Source organism: Podarcis cretensis (genome assembly GCF_951804945.1).
Source record: "Podarcis cretensis genome assembly, chromosome: 6".
Taxonomy (NCBI): Eukaryota; Metazoa; Chordata; class Lepidosauria; order Squamata; family Lacertidae; genus Podarcis; species Podarcis cretensis.
Genome location: NC_137175.1, coordinates 64828908 through 64844322, shown reverse-complemented (window position 1 = coordinate 64844322; position 15415 = coordinate 64828908). Strand labels below are relative to the sequence as shown.

General features: G+C 44.0%; 1 protein-coding gene across 1 annotated transcript in view; it reads left to right on the top strand.

Annotated features, from left to right (window-relative positions):
• The first annotated feature begins 9129 nt into the window (after positions 1-9129).
• The window catches only part of WLS (Wnt ligand secretion mediator), a 39673-nt gene continuing 33387 nt past the window's right edge, over positions 9130-15415 (top strand). The window contains exon 1 of the mRNA XM_079982041.1: positions 9130-9411. Within this exon, the coding sequence (XP_079838167.1) occupies positions 9306-9411 (106 nt within the window). The 5' untranslated portion in view covers positions 9130-9305. The remainder of the gene's footprint in view (positions 9412-15415) is intronic.

The window sequence follows — 15415 nt, the reverse complement described above, 5'->3', positions numbered from 1 at the left end:
AGGTAGCCATTATGACCAGTAGCTGTTGATAACTTAGCCTCTGTAAGTGTATCTAATTCCTTTTTAATGTCGTACAAATTAGTGGCCATCACCACACTGAATGAGAACAAATTTCAAGCACTGCATGATAGAACTACTTCCTTTGGTTCTGAATTGCTCCATCCAAGCAGCTTCAAATAATGGCCCTGAGCTCCAGTATTTTGGGAGGGGAAAACATATTTACTAGTATTGCTCCACAGAAGCAGAAGCTTCTACATGACCTTTTTAATTGAGTGTTCATTCTGATTTATTTGCAGGGAGGTTAGATGATGTCATGGGCATACCCAGGATTTTTGTTGGGGGGGGCAGGCTTTTGTTGGGGGGGGCAGAACCTAAGATTTGTGTTGATTTTTACTGATGGGGTGGGGCAGCTGCCCCCTGCCTCCCCTTGGCTATGCCCAAGGTTGACGTCGCATCAAAGCAAATGTTACTCTCACCCTTTCCAGTGCATCCCCCCGCCGAATCATTTTCCTTATCACAAATGTATGATCTTCTGCGGAAGTGAGTTTCCAGTATGCAATTGAATCCTATTGGAACACAGAGAGAGCCTTCTAGCTCCCTAAATTACTACCATCAATGCTACCCTGCTATGCACTGATATAAAGCAGTTACCTGCAGCATTGTGGCCCAGAAATTCCATAGTTGTTCACATTGGAGAATGGTAAAGACATTGCATTTGTTTTTCTTGAAATATCCTCGGTCCAGTATACCTGAAGGAGCGTCTACACCACGGGTGTCAAACACAAGGCCCGTGGGCCGAATCCGGCCTGCCAGACCTCGTCATGTGGCCCGTGTAGCCACCGCCGGCCACCAGCCTTCACCTTTTATTCTCGCTTTTTTTTTTTTTTTTGACACAAGAAAGCCACCTCTTCAGCGCATGCACGACAGCCTACAAGCCAGAGAACGTCTGCCCTCTAGCGGCGCTGCGGCCCCAGATTCATTTGAGTTTGACACCCCTGGTCTACACCATGGGTAGGCAAACTAAGGCCCGGGGGCCGGATCCAGCCCAATCACCCTCTAAATCCGGCCTGCGGACATTCCGGGAAACAGCGTGTTTTTACATGAGTAGAATGTGTCCTTTTATTTAAAATGCATCTCTGGGTTATTTGTGGGGCCTGTGGTGTTGAAATGGAGGAAACTGGCAAAGGAGTTGATTTTATATGATTGTTAAAGCTAGGTAACTTCCCTGAGCTGTCAAGTCGAAAGGATACATTTATGCATAATATTTGTAACATTTAACAACTTTAAAGATGTCCGTCCCCCCGTAATTTCCGTAACAATTATCCATGCCTCCTATATGACTGGCCTGCTTTACAGAGCAAATCTAAGCACATGAATTTAGAAGCAAGTCCCTTCATTTTTTATCAGACTTGTGAAGGAACAAGTCTAACTCATGTCCTATATATTGGGGCAACTGGAGGCAAATTGAGCCCCCCCCCTTAAAAACTTCTTGTCACTTTGGGAAAGGAAGTGTGTGTGTGTGCCCTATAATGCTTTTTTCCTTTTAGCATCGGTTTCTGTCAGTTCAGTCTGCATTACATTTTCATTCGGTCAGCCTCAGCTGAAGCAGTGGCACAAAATAATCCAGCATGTCTCTGCATTTGGAGCTTGGGTGAGAGATAACTGTCTGTGGCTTAATTGAGGCAAGAACGAGATAACGGTTGGTGTGTTGGAGGAATCTGCTAAGAGAGGTAAAGAGCAAAATTCATATTGGCAGCTCTGATGGAGCGAAATGCACAAAGGCTTGGAATGGAGTGTTAATATTCTTAGCAGCAGGGGGTGTTCACATCATTATCCATCGAGACCACCTCTTTTTCTTCACAGGGCATTTATTATTTCTGCCAGCAGAGAAATGCATTTAAACTGCCTGCACCTTCCCAAACAACTGCATCCCCACACTGTGAAATCCTGTAACACTTGCTAATGCGAGTTCTCTTAAAGCTATATTATTATGAAAAAAAATTCAATTCAAAAGAGGCAGTGGAGTTTGAAAGCCCATTTCAGCCCTCCCTCCCCCACCCCCTTTTACTGTACCAGAAAATGACAGATAATTTAAAGGAAGAAAATTGCAATTAATTTTTGCCATGCATGTTTTATTCAGCCTGTGTAATGGAGGGATTTAAGATGCCAGTTCTGCTTCCAGTTGTTGTTTTTAACCAAAGCAACTTACAACCAAAGCTTTACCATTTAATTCACCGTTGAGATGCAATTCCTCCCCCTGTAAAATTAAAATGAAATGATTTGACCTCAATGAAGGCAACCCCACAGGGTACTGGGTTGGGAAATGCTGGCCTCCCCCTTTCTTATGTTGAAATATTCCTAATGGGTTTATTTGGGGCTGCAAGGTGAGCTTCACTATTAGCTATACTGTAATAAGTTTTATCTGCTTAAAAGAGAATTTTAGTATTGTGATTTCTAGGGGGAAAGGAAATTTATCATACTTGTTGGGTTTTGGCATTTGCTTTCATCATAGCTTGTGTAGGAGCTGAGGGACAAAATGTGAGAATTTAAAAAGCAGAGGTGGAACCTAAATATTTTGCTCTGTGTGGAGTTGCTTACCAAGTATTCATGGAAGGTCCTTACTTAGAATTGGTGCTGTCAGGGGCTCAGGAGCAGAGGCACAGGGAAGAGAGGAGATGGAGAGCGAAGGGGAAGAATCCGAGGGGAGCGTAGGAGAAGAGGACAGTGGACCGAGGGATTCCATGAGCCTATCCAGCGAATCGGAAGATTCACAGAAGGGGGTGCCAGTGGCCAGGGGTAGGGGGTTCCCAAGGGGAACGCCCCAGGAGCAAGGGGGCAGCAGGGACTCCCAGAGCAGTAGCTGGAAATCAGGACCAGCTTCCCCACCAGAGCAGAGTGGGGGGGGAAGAGTCCCAAGGATCGGGTCCAGTGCATTCCCCACCAGGGAGAGAAGATGAGGCAGGGCTGACCACGCCTCCATCAGAAAGTCGGACAACGGAGGAGAGGTCAGATCCGGCCAGTGTCCCGGAAGAGGGAAGCAGTGACCGAAGTAGTGTAACGGTTAGGAGAAAGGTCACTGGGCTGGCGCGAGAGGCAAGTTCAAATGTACAGGAGCGCGGGACAGCAGAGAATGAGGATTGGGAACCGGGTCCTAAAGCCCGCCGGAGGGAGGGGGAGGAGCTAAGCGACTCAGCATCGGAAGAGTCCAGAAAGGGCAATGCCCCAGCGGGCAGGAGGACCCAGAGGAGGAGAGAGCAGCGTAAAAGGTGGAGCAGGGCTAGGATCTTAAACTGGTGTCATAGGGGAGGGGACTCAGACGGGACTTCGCCGATCTAGGGTTTAAGACGTAGGGCTGCACGCTGTGGCTTTGAAATGGAAACTGAACTTCAATAAAGACTTTTGTACATAACGACAGCCTAGCATTGGTCCTCTGTGAGCTGGGACCTAGAGGCAGCTCTGACAGGTGCCCATCCTTTTTTTTGGAGAGGGGGAAAGAGGCACTGAGAGAGGATGCAGCTACCGTGACTTCCATGTCGCTGGTCCCTTTCATCTCTCTCTTTCTCTCCGCTGTGGAGAAGCAAGACTCTGATGTAGTCCCAGAGCAGATGGTCAAGAAAAGTGGGCGAAGAGCACACAGTGACTGCATTCCTTCTTGCGTCTTAGAGCTTTTAATGTGTCAAGTGTGGGGGATATGAATGAGCACCAGCAGTCCTCTTTGAGCTTCACCTTAATTATCTTTGGGGCATCTCAGATATTTTGTTGTTGTTGTTGTTGTTGTTGTTGTTGTTCATTATCCACTGGGCCACTATATTCTAGACCTTGCTTTAGACAGATACTGCGGAAAATCTTAAAGCAGGAACAATAGCCTTCCTAAAGTGGTGTGGAAACAGCAGTCCTACTTGAGCTTCAACACTGCCAAGCATTGCAAAGAATCTCGCATTTCCTGATGGTTGAAACAAAGTTCAGGTGTTTCCAAAAGCAATGGTGAAACTACTAAGGAAGCCATAGGTATGATGCATAAACATAATTACAAAGCAATAATTGCTTTGCTAGGTCTGGTCCATGGTCCCTGTTGCCCAGTCTCCCAACAATTACCAGCCAAATGGCTTTCAGAAATCTTAGAAATGAGGCACAATGGTGGTGCAGTGTCTTAGATACACATTGGCCATGATGTAATAAGCCCAGATGTGCACAAACTTCAGGTACGCACCGCATATAGATGCTTCCTTTGCACAAATAGCAAAACAAGTTGGGAGACCACAGTTAATTATAGCTTCGCACTGTATCTGAACTGGGAAACTATAGTTCATGGCTTATAGACAAGCCAATGCATGAAGCAATGGTTTCAAATTGTCGTTTGGAAGCCATCCACTTTTGTTCCTAGTTTGGAGGTAATGGGAAGCCAGGGGAAAATGCAGCTTCTGGTTTGTTTTGCCACTCCTGTAGAGGGAGGAGAGAAGTGGATACGTTTGGGCACCTGAAGCTCATGAATACTTAGGTGTTTTATCCTGAGACTCTGGAATGCAACCAGTGTGAAGCGGCAAACAATCGCTCAACATGAGAAAGTGAATTCTAAAGACAAAAGAGTGCAAGATTTCACCTGTATGAGATAAGTTGTTCTTCGTGTTTCAGTGTATCTAAACGCCCAAACATTAGTAAGTGACAGAGTTTATTTCCCTGCTGCTGTTAAAGGCACCAAAGCAGACCAGCCCCCCCCCCATTCTCTAGTTTCTAGTTGGCAACTATAAGGGTTTGGGAAAAGAATACAGTATTTCTTTAAAATGACTATTTTTATTGAGGTATCAGTTATCATTTTATTTATTTCATTTCATCTATGAATCCCTTCCCATGAAACATCTGGAAGCAATTAACAATAAAAAACATTTATAAAAATAATATCAAATCCAGTACAAACAGGGGCTGGAAAAATGATGACAAAAAAAGCAACACAAACAGTAAACATACAGTGAAGATTGGAGTATCAAGTACATCAATATCCTTTGACTTCTTGGATAGGTACAAAAGGTGTCAATGCAGAATAGAATCCTTCAAATGAACCAGAAAAGGTCAATAAAAATGTTAGGTGTATAGCTTAGTTTCCAAAGTGTTCTGCTAGCGCAATCCTATTAAAAGTATGAGATCTATGAAGATGCGAGCTTTAGCCAGTAACTTAATAGCACAGGGTTTATCAGTCAAGATACTGGTTTGTACTGTGCTGGTGCTATATGCATGCAAACTGTTTTCATGGCTGATGTTGCATCACTTAGGCCTTTGGGCTATATCGAAGTCAAGTTATCTACATTGTTCTTGTTATCTGCTGTATTGGCATAAGTACTTCTAAACTCCTGATTTTATCTAATGTTCAGTGGCTAATGGTTTTATGGATTGTTGTGGGCATCTGTCTGTCTTGAGAGACAATGGAGTGTGCCTCCGAGGTGAAGTCAAACTGCTGCATTAGCAGCCCTGAAGTGACCTCCCTGAAGCAAGCAAGGACAGTGTGTATGGAGTTCCTGGGCTGCCCAGAAGACAAGACCTCTTCTTAGTCTTGCTGATGTGGGACCAAAGAAAAGCAGAGTAAGACATTTGGCACCAGCTTGGCTGCAGAAGTTGCCAGAAGGAGGCGTACAACATGCCCTCCAACTCTCTTAAGAGACTTCACTCTAAATATGTGATGGGGTTTTTCTTAGCCCTTTCTTCTCCTGAAGATACCTCGCAAGGCAGTGGAAGTCCTAGATGGGCTAGCTTTCAGGGTTGACAAGCCCCATCTGCCTCTCACTTCCCTCTACAGCATGGGCAGAAACCTCCTTCTTGACCCTTGGACCCACTACTGGTTTCATCTGCTCAATCTGCCAGAGCCTGTCTTTGCTTGCAGGGGAAGTCCCTAACTCACTGAAGATTTGAGACCCATCAGCTACCCTCATGTGATTTAGCAGGCCAATGGAAACCATTCCCGGGGTGTTGCTGCTGATGCATGCTGACAGCTTCTAGGAGCCACAGGTGAGAGCTGAGTGCTGGGTGGGGACCAAAGGTAGACAAACTACTCCAGAAGGAGCACAACATGTCTCCCTCCCCTCCCCTTAAAACGTCATATTTTTGTTGTTTTGCTGTTGTGTTGTGAATCACACTGTGATCCCAATTAGAGTTGGTTTACAAATGATCTAGGACTGAGCACAGTGGAGCTTACTTTTGAGTAAACATGCACAGGACTGTACATTAAAAAAAAAATTGTTAGAAAACAATGCTGTTAAAAGGGATTACTGAATGCAGGGAGAATTGCAAGCACTCGAGAATAATATTACATCTTTCACAGAAGTTTTGGTCCTAGACAAATATTAAAGAGGATTTCTTCTTTTTCCTGCTGTGAAGTTTCCATTTGGGCAGCAATGGAGAAAAGTAGTCACTTCAGGAGGAAGGATATCTGAGACACAACCCTCTGTCAAAACATCGCTAAATAAAAAAGGTGGATTAAATCAGCAGGAAGTCTTCCACTTCCACCTTTCTATGTGCCCTATTCTTTTCCACTCAAATTGGTTCATGTCCTTCTAAATTCAGTGGCACTTACTCCCAGGGAAATGTACACAAGACTGCAGCCTTACACTTTGCCTGTTTTTTTCAGGTGTACGTCTAACTTTTTTCAGTAAGAGTGATCCCCAAGTATGTGTGGATAGGATTGCAGCTTAAATTTTTGTAAAAGATTTCCAAACAGAAGAAGAAAATTTCCACTCTTGTGGACCTTTCCGAAAACTGCTCAAAATGAAGGCAAAAATTAATCAATATTTCCATTTTACACATTATTTTAAAAAGGGCAAAAGTGTGGTAGCAGATGGAATCTTAGACTAGGGATACCAGCTCTGAAATCTGGTGGGGGAGCTTTGGCCAATCATTTGCTGCCTCAGTTTCTTAGCTGTAAGAATTGTGATTCTTCTAATCTACTACACACAGCAGTGACTGTGACTAAGATAGTGTGTTTGACATTTTAAAAACACCACCTTACATCCATACATGGATCACAGGGTAAAAAAAAAAGTAAAATTATAAAACATAATCAACAATAAATTTAAGAGAAATAAAACTATTCAGCCCTCTAAAACTACCAGTATCTAGAATAATGGCAGGGGTTTTTTTTCTTCTTTGGTGATCACTCGTAGCTGAGTAAGATTGTCTTCCATAAACATGGTTTTAACAATGAGTCTGTAAGTGACTGTGGAGGCCGATTCTGCATCCACGTTCTTCCACAGTGGGGACATTGGCTTCTGGGCAGGAGTTGGTCACAGTGTGGATTTGCGAAGCGTGCCCTCCTCTTAGCACATTTCTTCCTTGTGCTCTGAGTTCGAGTGTCTTCAATGCCCATGACACCTTTGGTAAAGGCTATTCTCCAACTGGAGCGCTCGCAGGCCAGTGTTTCCCAGTTGTCAGTGTTTATACTACATTTTTTAAGATTTGCCTTGAGACAGTCTTTAAATCTCTTTTGTTAACCACCAGCATTACGCTTTCCATTTGTAAGTTTGGAATAGAGTAGTTGCTTTGGAAGACGATCATCAGGCATCTGCACAACATGACCAGTCCGACGAAGTTGATGTTGAAGAATCTTTGCTTCAACACTGGTGGTCATTGCTTCATCCAGTACACTGATATTAGTTCACCTGTCTTCCCAAGTGATGTGTAAAATTTTTCGGAGAGACCGTTGATGGAATCTTTCGAGGAGTTGGAGATGGCGTTTATAAGTGGTCCGTGTTTCACAAGCATATAGTAAGGCTGGTGGTACAATAGCTTTGTAAACAAGCATTTTGGTTTCCCTGCGAATGTCTCGGTCCTCAAACACTCTGCACTTCAATTGGGATAAAGCCGCTCTCACAGAACTCGGGTGATGCTGGATTTTGGCATCAATGTTGGCCCTTGTGGAAAGATAACTGTCCTAGGTAGGAGAAGTGATTGACATTTTCCAACGTTACACCATTAAGTTGGATTTGTGGCGCTGCAGAGGAGTTATTTTGTACGTGTTGGTGCAGCACTTTGGTTTTTTGGATGTTGAGTGATAGGCCAAGCTTTTCGTAAGCTTCTGCAAAGATATTTAGGATGGTTTGGATCTTCTGAGGATCCTCTGAGCGTGTGCACACTACTTTGTCATCAACATACTGAAGGTCCATACTGATGGACGTTACGGTAACCTTACTCTTTGCTTTCAGCCTGCTCAGATTGAAGAGCTTTCCATTTGTTCAATATATGATTTCTACTCCTGTGGGGAGTTTCCCTTCGACATTGGCAGGTAAAATGGTTTTAACCTAGTAAAATGGTTTCAACACATCATCAGCATCAGATGTACCTCCTTCTAGAGGCCACCACAGAGAGGGCCCTTTCTTAAGTTTGTATATAATGCACTTCTAAAGATAAAAGAAGGAACTTACACTGGAACTTTCTATTTATTTATTTTTTGCAATTAGTGAACTTCTTATAGGTGGTGGTGGTGAACATTTGGAAATGTAACCGCAGCATTTGAAATTTGATTATGTCACTTATTAAGCCAAGTTCATGGCAGATTATTTTTGGACATTAGTGTGATGTCTAGAGTGGATATCCTTTTTCACCACTACCATTTCCTGTTCTGTCACCTGTAGTGACTATTGTTGCTGGATTGTACATCCATGTGGTTATGTGGCAGAAGAATATGACAGGGTTGTGGTTTTTCTGCCTTTCAACCAGCTTCGGAGGTAAGACAGAAGTCACCAACCACACAAAACGGAGGGGTAGCTAATTCTGAAACAGAAAGAGCAAAGTTTTCTCCCCGCCCCCGCTGAACCTGTGATAAAATCGTTTTTAAAGGACACATCTTAATAGCATCTTCGTGTTATCCTTCCTTAACATCCATCCCCAAGTCTGGTGAACTTTCTGGGGGCTTTTTGTTCTCGCCGGGCTAGGCCCCGGGAGAGACCCAAAGAGCCCTTTCTGGAGTTGGGGGGGAACCCGCCTGGTCCACTTTCCACTTGTTAATTCCAAGCCCCCTTCCTCCGTCTTGCCCCCCACCGCTTTGCGAGACTTGACACCAATTGCTGCTGAATAGCAGAGGAAGGCGGGAGGAGGAGGCGGCGACGGAGGGAGGTGGGTATCATGTGATCCGCTTTCCTGCTCCTTTAAAGCAGCCACATGCAGCCGAGCGCCGGCCACAATCACAGCTCCCGGCAGAGCGGGATTCGGATCCGGACTTGCCCGGGCAATCAGTGCCGAGGCGGCCGCCGCTCTCCCTCCCCATCCCTGACAGCCTTAACTTTTGCCGCAGTAGCTTGTGCAAAGGGAGCAAGCTGCAAAAAATGGCAGGGGCAATTATCGAGAACATGAGCACTAAGAAGCTGTGCATTGTTGGCGTGATCTTGCTGATTTTCCAAATCATCGCCTTTCTGGTGGGAGGTCTGATCGGTAAGTGCGTCGCAGGGGCAAACTTTATCCTTCTTTTCCTTCGCCTTTCTCTCTCTCTCTTTCTCTTTCTGGCTTCTCTCTTCCCTGTTTTCGAGACTTTGCTTCTGTGATCTAATTAGCCGGGCTATTGTAGTTAAGAAAACACCGCGCCACGGGCCTCTTTGTGCCCCCTGCACTCGAGTGGCTGCAAAGGAAGGAGAAAGAAGGGAGGGAAGGAAGGAAGGAGGGAGGGAGGGAGGGGCGCGCGCACAGGCTCGGGGCAGAAAAAAGTTTGTTCGGGGTGTGTGTGTGTGTGTGTTTGGGTGTGTGTGTGTTTCGGCCTCGCTTCCAGGATCTGCACCAAGGAAGCGAGTGGAAAGGCGAAACCTTTTAAGCATGGCGACTTGGTTTCTTCAAGAAAGCCGGCGGGGGGGGGGGGAGATTGTGTGAAACGCGAAGTTGATATTCCCTATTACTTCTGCCTCGTCCCGACGATCTCCCTCCCTTCCCCTTCCTCTCCGACTGGGCTGCAGGGAGAGAGCTAATCTCTTTCAATTGCAATGAGAAGAAGAGCTACTCGAGCCCACGAAAGGAATGTTTGCGCATTGTGCCTCCTTGACGGGGATCTGCCTTTCTCTTGTGTTCCTTTCTTTCTCGAGCCAGGCTTACATTTGCTTAGGCAGTCTCGTAAGTTTGGATTGAAGGCTGTAAGGGGGGCAAGGACGCTCCCTCGGGAGAAGAAGGAAGTGACACCCCCACACACACACACACAAACACGAAGGGTGAAGGGTTATTATTATTATTTGCACACACTCCCTTCGATTCTTTGCTCCTGTCTCGATGGAGGCAACTTAACCACTTACCTGAGATCTTGCTGGGGGGGGGGGGAGGTGCACCTATCTTTAAACATATTGGGTGGACAAAAGGTTTTTTTTGTTTCCCCCCCCCTCGCGCCCTCCTTCCGGGCGAAGTAAAAGTTGTGCTGCATGGATGCACAGTTCAACTGTCTCCCTCCTAACCCTCCCATTTCTGGGATATAGGAAGATTGGCTTCAGCCAGGGATTCCCACAAAAATCTTCCCTCTGTTGTCTTTGACTGTCTGAAACTTATGGGGTTGCTGCTCTCCCAAGTCGAAATTCCTACGTTTACAGATAACTAAATGGTAGGAACTGAGGAAATGCTTAATTCAACAAGCTGTGTTAAAAATAATTTGGGGGCATGAAATGGCAAACAAAAGTGGAAACATGTTCCATTCTATTTGAGGGCTTTTTCTTTTCAGATCCCCGACCTGGGTGCTAATCCTTGTTTCTAGATCAGACAGATACTCACTATTTTTTATTATCTATCTGTGCCTCAAAACTTGCACCTTTATTCTGACATCCGTCGCACGGTACAGGGAAATGATATGGTGAATAGTCTAGTAACCCAGTGCCCTTGCTTTGCTTCGCAAATAAATAATTCTGTTTAGCGCTCGCTTGTTTTTCTTTTGTTTTTTGTTTTAAATTAAGAAGCACAATCCAAATTGCTAGTTACCTGCACACACTGTATCTGTCTTAAGATGCAGAAGAAAAAAAACCCTTTCCGGGCAAACCTGCTTATGTCTTAAGAAAAATGAATATGGAGTGACCTTTATGGGAAATGTTAGTGGAGCAAATGCTTAGAGGGAGAGAGACTACTTAAAATCTTGCTCTCCTTAGAGTGTGCTCAGCACTCTGAAAACTCTTGCTCCAGGCAGTTTCTTAAGCAGTGACGTAACCTTTAATTGTTCTGGCTCTGGAACAAGCATACCCCAAATCCTTTGTTTTAATTCTCAATTTTAAGGTTCATCTCATAGCATGAAGGTTTCCCCCAATGTGAGTCTGCAAGACACCACTAATGGGTTGTTACAGGCAAATCTGAGGCATGTTGCAACAAACTTCACAGAGGTTTTTATTTCGAGGATCGTGCCAGTTTGTTATCCCACCTCATCTTAACCACATCATGTGCTGGGGTTATATTTTTATTTTTGAAAGTTGATTTAGTTTGTCCTAATGCACAGTGCTTGCTTAAAATGCCTTCCACCTTCAAGTTCTGAAAGCGTGGAGAATATTTTAAGGCACCATGATAGAACATTTAGATGGGGGTAAGAGACCTGTCGTCCTCCAGAAGTTGCTGGACTCCAGATGTTGAACGCCCATTTGTCCCAACAACCATGGTCAATAGCCAGGGGTGATGGGAGTTGTAGTCAAGTAACATCTGGAGGACCACAGATTGCTTTAGATCATGGCCAAACTTGGCCCTCCAGCTGTTTTGGGACTACAATTCCCATCTTCCCTGACCATTGGTCCTGTTAGCTAGGGATGATGGGATTTGTAGTCCCAAAACAACTGGAGGACCAGGTTTGGCCATGCCTGCTTTAGATCAAATTGTAGAATAGCGGCTACATGATTTTGCTGTTGTATGCCATTACGTAACTCAGGTTTTCTGGTTCAGTATGTTTGAGCCATGAATACATCCTTCAGAAGCATAGCTTCCAATTCAAATACAAGACTCTGGAATACTTTTGAATACTAAATTTCCAGATAAAATTCTGCGCGCTGTTACAATGGAGGTTTGGGGTTGTTGTTGTTGTTTTACAGAGGGTATATAAGGAGGGACGGGAGTTTGTACATTCTGAATCCAACAAAATATGGTTAGTTCAATGAGGAGTGTGATTTCTGATTCCAGACTATGTGAGGATACTTAAGATTGTGGCTTAATGAATTTGTAGTGGTAACCTTGCACTTACATTCAGTCCCCTAATAATAATTTCCATCCATCAACTCCAAGGGTCATTTTTTTCAATCAACTGGTAGTGGTTTATAGTGTGTGGGCGATCTCCCATAGAAGATCCATGTTCGTGACAAAATCCTAGATAGCTCAGCTAGTTACAGCATGGTGTTGAGAATGCCAAGGTTGCAGGTTCGATTCCCCATATGGAACAGTTGCATATTCCTGTATTTTGGGGTTTGACTGCATGATCCTCAGGGTCCCTTCCCATTCTACATTTCTATGATTCTCATGGTCAAGGGTGAACTCTTGGCTGAGGTGGGACTGGCTTGTTCTTTGATCCTTAAAAGAAAGTCCCTAGAAGTTAACAAGGTTTACCTTGGTCAACACTTATCAAGTTCTGTGCTTCATGGATGACCCTATATCAGATTGCCTATCTTTATTCAAGATTAGTTTTGCTTATTTTATTCCGTCATGCAGTTTTAAACACTGGGATCCCTTGCCACATCTGTGGCTAGGGCTGCTCTACTGAATAGGTACATGCTGTACTCAGGGTATGAATGCTGCATGGGGGCCCTTCTGTTTGAAAATATTCAGCCTGCAGTCTTAGCATAGATTCTTGAGATAGGAAATAGACAAGAAAGGTCATGTCTACTCCCTTCTTCAGTGAATATCTGTTAATTGCAGCTGAATGGGAAAATGCACTGGAAAATGAAACTACTTGGCACAAATCTGTTTGTTTTTAAGAGTGGTGAAGAATAGATAATAAGGACTTGAGGGGGAATACTTCAGATCCTACCAAAACTGCATTGCCTTGCCTTTATCTCTTGTAATGGCATAACTTACAGTAAACGGCTTTATAGCTATAATAGTGTCTTTGCTTAGTTTTATGTGATACAGCACTCCGCTGTAGTTCTTTCCAGATACTAGGAAGGATTGTCAGAGCTATTACTAGAGGCCAAAGTAAAATGTTACTGCTGGTTTCTTTCTCAATAATCCCCCTCACCTTCTGAAGCTGTTAGTGAATCTGATTTGGGAGTCTGATGGGTTTGGTATATAAAAGATCCCGATTAAAAGCCCATCACAAAGTCGCTCTTTTGTAGCTTAACCTCTTATCATGGGAGTGGTTGAGAAGATAAAACAAGACTAAAAGTGCTATGATAGTGTCAGAAACCCTAATCTCATTTTAAAAATGAAGATTTTCCCCTGCTTTAAGGAGCTTGGCATGTTTGGGAAGGGAAATGGTTTCTCCTCCAGCAAAGAAGGCTTCTGTTTTGCCTGAAGCTAAAATTCAAACTCTTTCTGTAAGCTAGGAATGCTTCCCTTGAGATGAAAAGGCTCTGTGCACATACCAAGGATACTTTAGTATTCCTTCAGGCATGTATGTGGTAGATGCAGAGTTATGTCTAGGGGGGACAGGCTAGTCTAAATAAACTGTTTTATGAGGTACCAGTAGTTACCTGCGGATTAGACACTGTAGAATTGAAATGTTTCAGCTTGAAAGACACTGTTTTTCCTCTCAGAGCTGTGCTCTCGCCTCTGCTGTGAATAATGTTGGGTCATCACTGCTATTTAGACTTGTGTTGTGAGAGATTTAATAGTCTGGCTGAAGGAGCAGGAAATGTGTTTTTATCCAGAGTAAAAATCGACAAAAGGAGGGCTTGGACGATGCTGCAATTAGCAAATGTTTCCCGTGTGTGTGTGTGTGTGTGTGTGTGTGTGTTTTGAATTGGCTTGGAGGGTCACAGTGAAAATATGCTACAGAATTCAAACTGCTGTAGTCATTGGCTGCTTCAAGAAGTATATAGTAGTAAACTTGCTATCTAATCCTACTTAATGCTCTCCTCATGGAGATTTCTTTGGCACCTTCATTGTACACCTTTAGGTGCCAGGCAAAAACTGTTCCTTTTCAACCAGGCCTTTGGCTGATTGACATCTAATGCCCTTTTAAATGTGTTGTGGGAGGGGAGATTATTGGTTTGTTGTTGTTTTTATTCTTGTTATTTTGTGAACGGCCCTGAGTTCTACAGATGAAGGGCAGTATACAAATGTAATTCTTAGCAGCAGCAGCAGCAACAACAATTTATGACATCATTCATGGTCAACAGTGCTTCTTTGGAAAATTTTCAAAATCAACTTGGTCATAATGATTTCTCTGGAGAAACAACCTTGCCTTGTGCTTCTGGTTGGGGGCAGCATGTTCTAGGAGAAAAGGGTGTAGAAAATTGCTGCCTTTTGATACTTTTATAGGAAAGGCACAAACATGGGGAAATAACTGAACTATGGCAGCACTGGTTGAGAATTGGAGGAGAGAGACTGCAGAAAAAATCCTGTTGCTGAATCCAGTAAAAAGTAAGTAGGCCACTCTCCCTTAAGTTCAGTGTACCTTATACCGATTAAGTCGCACTCACGAAAAACACAACATACATAAGCAGAATCCTAAACCTCTTTACTGGGAAGCAAGGTCTTCTGATTTCAGTGGGACAGTCTCACATGTAAGGATGTGTAGAAGTGTAGCCGAACTGTGCAAAAACTACCAAAAGGGAAGAGCGTCTGCTAAAAGTCTGACTTGGTTGTAAAGTGCTATGAGCTGAGCTAGTTGCAAGTCAGTGGGTTTTTTTTTTAATTCTTTCCACAGAAACAGATTTGTGATGTAGGCTAGCGATGTGAGAGTTGAGGATGATAAATTAGCTTGTTTATTCCTGCCCTCCTGTTGGTTAGTGTAATGAAGCAGAAGCCCATTGTATGCACTCATTTGGTAGCGATAGCTCTGCACAGAAGGGGGTAATTGAACAGAAAAGCAGAGAGCTCTTGGAGCATGGGAGTAGTTAACATCACACGAGGTCACTAGGCTTCAAGTTTTAATCAGTGTGGACACCCTGCGATTCAGATTTTTCTGAACGATCCATTGGGGCGTGAAACAAAGATCGGTAAATAATCTGAAACACAGAAAGGAGCTGTAAAAAATAAAAGAAGGGCAAAATTCCAGCTGCAGATACATTTTAAATGTTGATCTGGGAGCCTGTGGTGTATTTAGATTAAACAGTACTTACGCAGGCCATAGCAGTTTGTGTTTCACTATTAGAGCAAACATCCCCGCCCCCCATGGTTGAAAGTTTCCAGAAAGGTGTCTTGAGGTAAAACCAAGAAATTGGCTGCAGACATGTGGTGGGACTCTAGCAAAGGTTCAAGGGGCCTAGTCAGAGGAATCTTCCTGAGCTTCCATTTTGGGAGGCTATGGACTTCTGGTCACAAGAACTGTACCCTCCCCTCCTTT